The 11,496-nt window shown below is 37.2% G+C and overlaps 2 protein-coding genes across 2 annotated transcripts; one reads left to right on the forward strand and one right to left on the reverse strand.

The window, feature by feature from the left end:
* Positions 1-255: 255 nt before the first annotated feature.
* Positions 256-3,416, reverse strand: Prosalpha7 (proteasome alpha7 subunit). The gene is made up of 5 exons (XM_028182571.2): positions 3,245-3,416; positions 2,835-3,041; positions 1,820-2,068; positions 1,062-1,174; positions 256-473 (listed from the first exon to the last, which is right to left on the reverse strand). The coding sequence occupies exons 1-5, from the start codon at positions 3,263-3,265 to the stop codon at positions 296-298; spliced, it is 768 nt and encodes a 255-aa protein (XP_028038372.1). The 5' UTR covers positions 3,266-3,416; the 3' UTR covers positions 256-295.
* An 847-nt stretch (positions 3,417-4,263) lies between these two features.
* LOC149500980 (uncharacterized) lies at positions 4,264-11,450 on the forward strand. Its single transcript, XM_089734952.1, is given in 3 exon segments — positions 4,264-4,268; positions 8,850-11,010; positions 11,012-11,450. Coding segments are annotated over 3 exon segments (2,535 nt in total). The 3' UTR covers positions 11,381-11,450.
* Positions 11,451-11,496: the final 46 nt, after the last annotated feature.

Raw genomic sequence — 11,496 nt, forward strand, 5'->3', positions numbered from 1 at the left:
CTGCTTTACGGCAGAAATGGGCGAGGTGGTGGTGGGTTCACAACATGCTCTACTACTAGTTACACAAATTAAAATTTTTGCGAGTTTGACTTATATGTAATACAATATTAAGTAAGGCATTTCACCGAATTTCACGAAAAATTGGTACCTGCCTACGGGATTCGATCACTTACACAGTTGTATTGCTCGATACGAATGCACCAGGCGTCTTGTCTTTTACGCCACGGCGACTTTTACTATTTAATAAAACAAAAGTCATTTTTATACGAAATTTAATAACTAAGATTAATCATGTTCACATCTCTCCTTCATCTGAATCCTCAATATCAGCAAGAGCCTGTTTAGCTTGGTTCTCTGCTTCGGTGGCGAGCTCACGCGGAACCAGCTCATGGCGACCCTTTGTGTCTTTCGAAACCCAAGACAACTCCAGCTCAAACTGCTTATCTTTTAGTTCATCATGTACAAGATAGATACTGAAAAAATATATTTATACAATTTACATCAATACAAAGTAATCACAGCCACTATTGTAAAATACTGTAAACTGATAATAAAATCATGATTAAATAGAAATTTCAATTAAATTATGAAATTACAAAGAAAAATAATTCTTGCAAATTAGGTGACATTTCAAAATGTCTTCATAATTTCTTTTATTACTTTATTCAATTCATATTATATATCTATGCTAATATATAAATATACAGTGTTTTTTACGGATGTTCCGTTATAACTACTCAACCATGCATTCAATTGACTTGAAGCTTGGTATCCATGTAGAAAATACATGTAGTTAATGGATAGGCTAATATTTATATGAGTGTTGGACTCCCTAATAATAATAATATTAATTTTAAATGCCCAGCAAAGTGGGCGAGTACGGCTAGTATATTATATTATTTATATTATAGTTTCATACAACATTTTTATACCTCTAGAAATTCTGACAAGTCATCTGAGCACTTTATCAAAATTTTAATCGAATTACAAGAATAGACTTTTCCAAGGTATACTTGTTTTAATTCATATATGTAAAAAATATCTACTTTACCGTTACTTACATTCTAGCGGCTTCTCTCACAAGTTCCTTCACTGTGAGGTCTCCAAGTTTTAGCTTTTCTATCTCTGTTTTTGCTGCCTGTTTGGCTTTTCCGACTGCGCAACCAAAATATGACTGAAAAAAAAAGTCACATCTCAACAGGCAATGTTATTACAATTAAACAAGTTTATAATCAGAAATATATTTCTTATTTACTTTAAATTTAATTAATTTATAATAGTCTCTCACGTGACTCTTGTTTGACTCTAAATTACTGCCTCTATCATGCATGCAAAGCAATCATGCATTCTGGTCTGAATGGAGGGACTGTTTTTTTTCTCGAAGTGAATGGACGAGCTCACTCCTAGCTCACCTGGTGTTTAAGTGGTTAACTAGGCTCATTGCATTGGAATGTGAGTGCCACCATTCAAGAATTAGACATGAGGTTCAATTTCCAATTATATGGTTATAAAAGGCTCATGCAAATTGGAATACATGAATACTTTGCAAAAATAGGTTGGGCTCACAAGAGACCTCTTCCTTATTGCCAGGTAATAAACAATATTATTCCTTCATTACGGAATTCATTCATTAGTACATATATTCTTAGAAAAATCATTAACTGCCTGCAGGTTTTGAACACAGGCATATTTCGATACAAGATAACCAGGCATCTTGGCCTTTAGGCCAAAAGTCCCTTCATAAAAACTATTACAGAGACTTAAGGGCTGTGAGCTTGTCCAATCATCTAAGCAATAAAAAAAAGATATAACAACTTACAAAAGATACACCACTGGGATCTAGCATATACATCTGAGGGCCTTCATAGTCTGTCCATGTACCCATAACGACTGAGCAACCATATGGCCGAACAGCACTGTATAGTGTGTATGCGTGCATGTACATTGATACTCGTTCATTTAAATACTTCAGTGGTACTGGACTGCCATACTGAGATCTGTAGTTTGACGCCTCTGAACGAGCAGTCTCGACAATTTGTCTTGCATCTGATATGAGCCCTGCGACAGCCTGAAAACAGTTTTTATATTGTGAAAAAAATTTAGATTGACTTGAATGATTTCTTTAAGAGGGATATGGTTACGATTTTTGGAACGAAGTTCCTTATGGGACGATGCGGAGGGGTACCCTAACTGGGAAAAAACGTCCCTGTCGTAAGATTTTTATTAGTAATGCACAGTGTACAACTTAACTTTGTAATAACGTACAAAAAATAACATATTTTTATTATATATTTTTTATAAATCATTGTGAATAAAATAAGGTTGATAACTTTGTAAAGTAGTTTTTATTTATTTTTATCAATAAAAAAATCATAATAAAAAATGTATACCTGAATAATAATTTTCTTTATACCCCGAATAGAACTTAAAATGAATATTTTTATAATAAGGAACTTCGTTCCTATCCTGTGTCCCACGACACCACACATCTTTTTTTGTTCTTTTCATTCCTTTGTAGGTAGATAAGCATGCTACATACTTAATGGTCAGTGACTAACATCGCTCATGAACATAAGCAATGCTAGGAACACAGTCAAGTCGCTGTTTAATGCTGAGTACTCTTCGTACTATGAAGTTAGTTTGTATGACAAACCCTTCGTCGCATTTAATGGATTCACAGAGAATGGTGACTGGTGCTTGGAATGTCTAAACGCACCGATAATAGGATCGAGAGTATCCGAAATGATTAAGCTATGTCAACTCTTTATAACAAATATGTTTAAAAAAAATACTAACATATTCTTGACTATGAATTTATAAATAATATTACTGACCATGCCAACATGTTCATCAATATGGAATATCCTCTTGTTTGCGCCAGGTTCATACAATTTGGATGTGATTAACTTCTCAACAGCAAATACCACTCCGTCTTTTCCTCGGAGGCCAATTACTGTTCCAGAATTTTCTACAGCCTTTGCAGCATATTCCACTTGGAAAACGCGACCATCAGGAGAAAATTGAGAAGCCGATAGGTCATACTGAAATAAAAAAAAAGCAATGACTGGACAGTTTTGGTTTTAAAAAAAACAAACTTCTACGATGAATCATATATTTTTAAGAATATTTTTAATGATTTAAACATTGATTATATAGATAAATTTATTGTTTCAAACATTGTACAAAAACCTAAATTGTTGAAAACTTATTGACCTTCTAACCTCTCAAAATGATTTTTACTTACGCCAGTTCCGATAGAACTCATGTTTACGCACTGTTTAATATATTTCGATTTCTACCAAGACAAATACACTAAAGTTGGTCCAAACTATAAATTATTGTTCCGAAAAGCGGTATTCGAGATAATCACAATTTGACAGTCATCATTAGGTTCACAGAACACTATTACTTCTAGCGAAGATTAGGTTCATACGTTCATAGATTGTTTTTGTTGATTTGTACAGTGGACAAGTAAAGGAAAATATGCTCATAAATCCTAGTATTTTATAACAGAAGCCGAGGTTTTCTTTGGGATATTGCATTAATCTGAAATTATTTTAGAATTAAATCGATAAAAATGAAACGGGATTTTATTCCTGACCTATGCTTTATCAAGCAAGTCATGTCCGGAAATTTTGTTTTATATGAGGCACTTTTATAGATATAGACACTAAAAGGTTAACTAATACCATAGCTATTACCCCACTCTAAAAGTTTAAAAGTATGCTTTCTGATCACAAATAATAGGTAATAAAATTTAACCTTAACGCACTGTTGTTCTAGTACTTAATGTACTTATATCATTGAACATTAAGTTTAGTAGGTAAGCCCACTGAGTTTCTCGCCGGATCTTCTCAGTGGGTCGCGTTTCCGATCCGATGGTAGATTCTGCGAAGCACGGCTCTTGCTAGGGTTCGCGTTAGCAACGTCGTCAGGTTTGAGCCTCCTGAGCTTACCTACTAGTTAAGTTTACGTTGAAATAGCCTCTCAAGGCTCTGCTAGGTAGAAAAAAAATTAGTACCTAGATACTAAAGCTTTTCGATTGTCTCATGAGTAACACAGATTGTCACGATTCGCGCAAAAATATCAAAATTATTGGATATTTTATTCAGAAATAATATTTAAATTATAAAGCTTCAAAAATTATTTATATTAAGGAATTAATAATTAAAAAAAATATTTTTTTTAGCATTGTTACAGTAAGTGTGTGACTTACTGTAACAATCTTTAGTTTGAACTACATACTGCAATTATGATTACGGAATGAGGTGAATGTTTAAATAGAATAACAAAAATTGCACAATTTGCCTAATGAAACTTAATCACTTACCTACTGTAATTATAGCTAGGAGCAATATGTAAACTTATGACATCTACCATAAAGCACTGAAACCATAATTAATTACTCTTCCTCGATATTATTTGTAGATAAAAGAAACAAAAGAGATCTTATGAAACCACAGCTTAATAGAATAATTACACAACTTTGTTAATACTATAAAATTTTAAAATCAGTTCCATTTATTGAATTTTTTATGCATTGAGAATCATATTATAAACTAATTATAAAGAATCAATTCGTGTTTGTACAATCTCCTTCGTACATGACATAATCATAAACCAAATAAACTAAGCTCTGTAGGTATCTACACAAACAATACCTTTACCGTCCTATTTTTTTAAAATTCGTGTTTGTACTTAAAGAAGTACATTTTTTTATTGTGTACAAAGGTACACAATAAAAAAATCACCAAAAATAAACACTTTGTTTCTAAAAAAACGAATACAGTTCTCTTTGGAATCTTTATAATAAAAATAAAAATATGTAGATTGACAGAACGCAGCTGCACAACCCTGATCTAATAAGGTACTTTAAAATCTTTAATAAGTCATTTAACCTCTCAAGACGGTTATTATGTACTACTAAACTATTATGAAAACCTCGATACGAGAAATTATCAAATCAGTCAATCTTACAAATCAATAATATTAGCACCTGTGTAACAGTTTATGGTAAAATAGTAAATGTCCTTTAATTGACTAGTAATATGTAGGCTTATATAATATAGGCATATTAGGGGTTAAAGTATGAAATTGCCGGTTTGACCTGAAAAATTGAAATTCGTTTTTTTTTCATTTAACATATTTATTTAATTAAAATATCTACAGTTATTATCTATACATTGCTACCATCTAATAGAAAGGTCATTTGTGTCTTTGCGATAGAACTCTGGTGATCTAGATTCTACAAACTGTGTGAAAGCATTTTGTACTGCCTCCTGGGAAGAAAAGTTTTTATCACGTAGAAAATTGTCCAAATCCGAAAAAAATGGTATTCCGTTGGAGCAAGGTCTAGCAAATACGGGGGGGTGACCAATGGTTTCTAATTGCAGTTCCTGTAGAGTTAAAACGGTTTCTCGTGCTGTGTGAGGTCTGGCGTCATCATAGAGCAATAATGGTGAAGATCGATTCAGGATTCAGGGCTGTTTCACTACAAGTTTTACTATCATTGTTCGGAGTGCGGCATAGTAGACATTTACCGTTATTTCTTGACCAAATCGGAGAAACCTATAGTGAATAACACCATGCTGAGATCCCCAAACAATTACCATTACTATACATATATTGGTAAGCTTTGCTTCAGGACACTGTTGCGGCGTTTGACCTGGGGTCAGCCATTACATTTTTCGCTTACGGTTATCGTAAAGAATCGCTTTTCATCACATGTCACAATTCGATCCAATATTACTTCGTTTCTGTATCGATTCAACAAGGCAACACGAGGTTCAACACGCGTTTCTTTCTGCAGATCAGTCAAATCATAATGCACCCATTTTTCCCTCTTTTTTAATTTTATTGATTTGGTGCATATGAGTCAATATTGTTGATAAGGTAACATTAAACTATATCGCTAATTCCTGGGTAGTTTGGCTCGGATCAGCTCTCACCATCTCTTTCAATTCATTGTTATTCACTTGTGTGGGCGGTCTTTTCCACGTGGTTCGTTCTTCAAATCAAAATTTCCATCACGAAAGTGTTTAAACTAAATCGCACGCTGCGTTAATTAGCAGTCCCTTCTCCAAACGCAACATTGATGCTGCGTGCTGCTTTTGCAGCGTTAGTTCCGCGTCGGAACTCTTATTAAAAAATCACTCGAATTTTCGAAGTATCCATCTTTCTTGGTCGTCGTGGCCTAACGGATAAGACGTCCGGTGCATTCGTGTGGTCGTCGTGGCCTAACGGATAAGACGTCCGGTGCATTCGTGTTGAAGCGATGCACCGGTGTTCGAATCCCGCAGGCGGGTACCAATTTTTCTAATGAAATACGTACTCAAGAAATGTTCACGATTGACTTCCACGGTGAAGGAATAACATCGTAATAAAAATGAAACCCGCAAAATTATAATTTGCGTAATTACTGGTGGTAGGACCTCTTGTGAGTCCGCACGGGTAGGTACCACCGCCCCGCCTATTTCTGCCGTGAAGCAGTAATGCGTTTCGGTTTGAAGGGTGGGGCAGCCGTTGTGACTATACTGAGACCTTAGAACTATATCTCAAGGTGTGTGGCGCATTTACGTTGTAGATGTCTATGGGCCCCAGTAACCACTTAACATCAGGTGGGCTGTGAGCTCGTCCACACAGCTAAGCAATAAAAAAAATAAAAAAAATATATCTTGTCTAAGCTGAATAATAAAAAAAAAACTGAAAGTCGATAATCGAACCTTACACCTGTTCACTAAAAAATCTCAAACCATAAAGGTTCTATGTCAATTCGAAGTAGGTACCTATTACAATAAAATCGCAATTTTTGATAACCCCTTTTATTTAAAAAAATATATCTGAACTCAAAACTCTTCGGTTAATAGATTTGTTGCAGAATTCGAAATGTTTAACCAAAAATCTCTTCTATTCTCAGGCATCAGAGGTACAAGCTTCTGTATAATATCTACTTTACGATCTGCAGTGATTCCTCTGGGACTATTTTTAGACTTCACCTTAGGAAACTTTTGGGTCTTCACAATTTTAGCTTGTAAAAAATCCAATGATTGAAACATCTCATTATGATCTGTTTTATACATTAGTAATAATGAGCCCTCTCAACTTTAACTAAACACCTTATAATATTTGCAGTAAGTAACGTGTTTACCTAACATGTTCCAGACAAGTCTACGCATAATATGAAGTATTCCTTAATATAATTACAGTAGTGAATCTTGCTGTTGTTACGACTATACATAAAAATATTTTAATTTGCTGACTTATCATATACACTGTAAGTTCAACTTACTGTAGATATGTTAAGGTTTAGTAACTAATGTTTTATTTTCAACAATTAATATAATAATAGTATGTGGTACTTACTGCTAATATGTTTCAGTGATACTTGATGAAAAATACTCATATTTTAAAAATAATAACAGCAAAATTACTTACTGTATCAATACATAGGAAATGGTTTAAACTTTATGAAAAAATCAACCGTATGTGCCCATACTGCAATTATAATAAGTATGTTTTGGCGCAAAATGTTTCTTACTGTAATTATGCTTAAGCTTATTTAAGTTTCTATACCACATTTTAAAATTTTAAAAGTACAGAAATGTAGATCTCAATCTCTACATTCCAAATATATACTTAACTCAATATCGACAAAAATGTGACTTACTGTATTTATCGTAAGCACGGCAGAGATGTAGTTTCATAAAAAAATCTATATGATCTTTAAAGTTGTTTACGTGTTTGTCTTGATTTTAATTCGTTTGGTGAATATTTGTGCTAATATGGGTAACTTTAACCCGGGCAAAATTTAAAAATAAGCCGATGATTGCGTCAAGAACATGCACAAATAGCCCTTCGAGAACAGCTAGAAGCTTTCACGGTGACTAACCTTCCTATTACTAGTTTTTTATCACCTATTCCTAGTCCTTCAAACATAAAATCGACATACTCAGTCGACCTACCTACCAATCAATCATCTTCTATCACCTACCGCTGAATCCTCATTTAATATTGAAGCTACCGTCTTTCGTACGCCACCACCTACTGACGATATCTCATCACTCATGGATCGTGTTACATCATTATCTGAGCAATTAGATTTGGATACTGGATCATTGAATGGTAATTGTTTTAATTCTACCAAAGGATGGACCAGATGGACGGTACTCATATTTAGACTATTTCTATAGTATTTAAAGTCATTATAAAATGTTTAGTCGTCTGTGTATTTTAGCCTTAGTCTTTACTCGTGAGTTTGTGCCTTCCTATTTATCCAAACTTATAACGTCAATAAAGCTACTATAACAATGAACATTAAAAACCTTGGTGATAAACCTTGATTCGATCGATCGAAAAGATACGAGCAGCTTGCAGATTACCATGTCAAAAGAAGTTTACGATCGTATGGTGTCTACACGTTTTACCGTTCATATAACGACGAAAAACCTTCGCGAACTTTATTATTCCGATATGCGTACTCATCCAGTTTGTTGGAACTTTTTATTTTAGGGCTGATAGATGGGAGATTCATACAAGCTTAGAGCCTACACGTACATAACTTGTAAGTGTGTGTCGGAAGCCACTTGATACTTTCATTTCAGTCCTTTATTGAAAATTCTTGATTCGATACCACGAGTTCATGCTGGCAGTTCTCTACTTGGTTCTGTGACACACACACACACATCCAAAAAATGTCAAACAATTTGATCAATTTTCAATCTTACAATTTTAAAGCTTACGGTTTAATTGGAATAAAATGATAAGGTCTAATTTCATTTATTACATTTTTTTACACAATAAACCAAAGTGTAGCCATGATTATTTTCTGAAAACTTTACACATATTTGTAGAGGTGTGGAGGACTGGGTTTCCTTGTTGTCATTTTCTTACACGACTCTGAGAATTCCAGATCGAGGTGACCCCCGTTCGCTTACTGCAAAGGTTAAGGAGAATGCAAACAATAATAGCCCGTATTTTTTAGAGGACTTCAAACACAAGCCACGATCCGCAGTCAAAAGAATCGAAGCCAAGGTTCATGAGGGTGATTTGCGTGGAGCTGTCCGTCTTTTAGTGTCGGAGGATTCTTTAGCACCTTTTAACGATGAGACTTTAAGCGCATTACGTGATAAACATCCTACTCCTTTTCGTCCTTTATCATTGCCGCCAGCGCCTGATTCTAGTTGCCCTTTTTTGACTGTCAACTCGGAGGATGTTGCTGACGCAATTAGTTCCTTTTATAGCGGCTCTGCACCTGGCCTTGATGGTCTACGTCCAAACCATTTAAAGGAGCTCATTTCCCCTTCCGCCGGTGAAAATGGTGTTCGTCTATTGCACTCAATTACAGACTTATGCAATTTCATACTAAGAGGTACGGTTAATGTACAGGTGTGTCCTTATTTGTACGGAGGTAGCTTATGCGCTCTAACTAAGAAGGACGGCGGTGTGAGACCAATTGCGGTGGGGTCTGTGCTGCGTCGTCTCGCTGCCAAGCTTGGGTGTCGGTCTGTAAGGAATGAAATGGCCTCGTACTTGCAGCCCCACCAGCTGGGCTTCGGGACTGCTCTTGGGTGTGAGGCCGCCATTCATGCTACCCGTGCATTTGCTATGAGCAGGGAGAACTGTAACAGTGCAATTGTAAAGCTTGATATAAGGAATGCTTTTAATAGCTTAGAGAGAGATATAATTTTAAATGAAATCAAGGAGAAGATTCCGGCTTTATACCCATTCTTGTATCAGTGTTACAGCTCTTCCAGCAAGTTGTTCTTTATGGAATCTTCCATTGACTCGGAGGTAGGTGCACAGCAGGGCGATCCTCTTGGCCCATTAATTTTTAGTCTTGCTATCCACAGCATTATAAAGACCGTCAAGTCACCTTTAAACCTATGGTATTTGGATGACGGCACAATAGGTGGTCCCCCAGATTCCGTGCTAGACGACATCAGACTTTTGTTTCCGAAGTTGCGAGATGTCGGCTTGGAGGTTAATACTGGGAAATGTGAGGTATACTTTTCTACTGAAGTATCAGCAAGCGTAGTTAAAGATTTTCAGGAGTTGGTTCCAGGTATCAAAGTTTTGACTAAAAGTAATTTCATTTTGCTTGGTTCTCCAATATTTCAGGATGGAGTACCAAGTTCTCTGGAAATAAAAAGGCAGTTATTGTCGTCATTGCGCGGCAACCTATTGAGCTTATCATCTCACGTGGCTCTCGTCTTGCTTCGTTGTTGCTTTTCGATGCCTCGTTTGACGTATTTGGTGAGAACTTGTCCAACGTGGCTCTTCACTCAAGATGTAGCCCAGCTTGATGCTTTGTTGAGGGATACACTGGAGACTATTTTAAACGTAAGCTTGGATGACAGACAATGGTGCCAGGCTGTTTTGCCTATACGTCATGGCGGCCTGGGGGTGCGACAAATGGAGCGTACTGGGCTCGCTGCTTTCCTGGCTTCGTGTTATGGGGTTGTAGACTTTGTTGCTAAGTTACTGGGTACGAATGGTGATGGATCTACGATTCCGTTTGCGAGCGAGGCTTTGGCGGCTTGGGGCCTTTTATGTCCGAATGAGGCGCTCCCGGTGAACAGGAGCTCGCAGAGGTGTTGGGATGATGTGCTGTGCAAGCTGACTTTGTCAACTTTGCTGGGAGACGCCACTGGAGTTGAATTAGCGCGCCTGAAAGCGGTCTCCTGTCCGGAATCTGGTGCTTGGTTGCAAGCATTGCCTTCACCACAGCTGGGGACACTTCTTGATAATAATTCATTGAGAGTGGCCACAGCTTTGAGACTCGGTTGCAGCATTTGCGAGCCCCATCGATGTGTCTGTGGTAGTATGGTGGATGCCGCCGGACTGCATGGACTGAGTTGTGTTAGATCGGCTGGCCGCTTCCCGAGACACCATGCACTTAATGATATTATTCGACGTGCTTTGGTCACCGCAAATATCCCGTGTGTGTTGGAACCACCAGGCCTCAGCAGGTCGGATGGTAAGAGGCCGGATGGTTTGACTCTGATTCCTTGGGCAGAAGGGACGCTGCTTGTTATGGGACGCAACCTGTAGCTGTACGTACGCGGCGTGTCATTTATCTGGGACCCGACAATGTGCGGGCTTTGCTGCTGAGGCGTCGGCTAAAACGAAGCATGCCAAGTACGATGCTCTGAAATCTACATACCTGTTTGTTCCAGTGGCAGTGGAAACGACGGGTGTGTGGAGTTCGGAGGCCAAAAAGTTTATTGCCGCAATTGGCCACCGCCTCAGAGGGCAAGGCCACGATCCTCGGTCTGGGTCGTACCTGGTTCAGAGATTATCCATTGCCATACAGCGTGGCAATGCTGCTAGCGTAATGGGTACTTTCGGGCCGGGTGCGATCCAGAGTGGCTTGTTTGACTAGCCGATGCCTACGCGCGCATTGCTGTTAGCGTGGACCTTTATGTTACTTATGACGACGCTTGCAGCTGAAAGTAAGTATTGTACTTTTTGACGAAGCATGTTGCTGATAACTTTATT

Source organism: Bombyx mandarina, chromosome 18 (genome assembly GCF_030267445.1).
Source record: "Bombyx mandarina strain Sakado chromosome 18, ASM3026744v2".
NCBI classification, from domain to species: domain Eukaryota; kingdom Metazoa; phylum Arthropoda; class Insecta; order Lepidoptera; family Bombycidae; genus Bombyx; species Bombyx mandarina.

Coding starts and splice junctions, on each gene's coding strand:
- Prosalpha7 (XM_028182571.2), bottom strand. CDS start 3,265: ATGAGTTCTATCGGAACTGGC. Junction 2,069..2,834: donor TTGATGAACATGTTGGCATG/GTCAGTAATATT, acceptor AACTGTTTTCAG/GCTGTCGCAGGGCTCATATC. Junction 474..1,061: donor GTGAGAGAAGCCGCTAGAAT/GTAAGTAACGGT, acceptor ATATTTTTTCAG/TATCTATCTTGTACATGATG.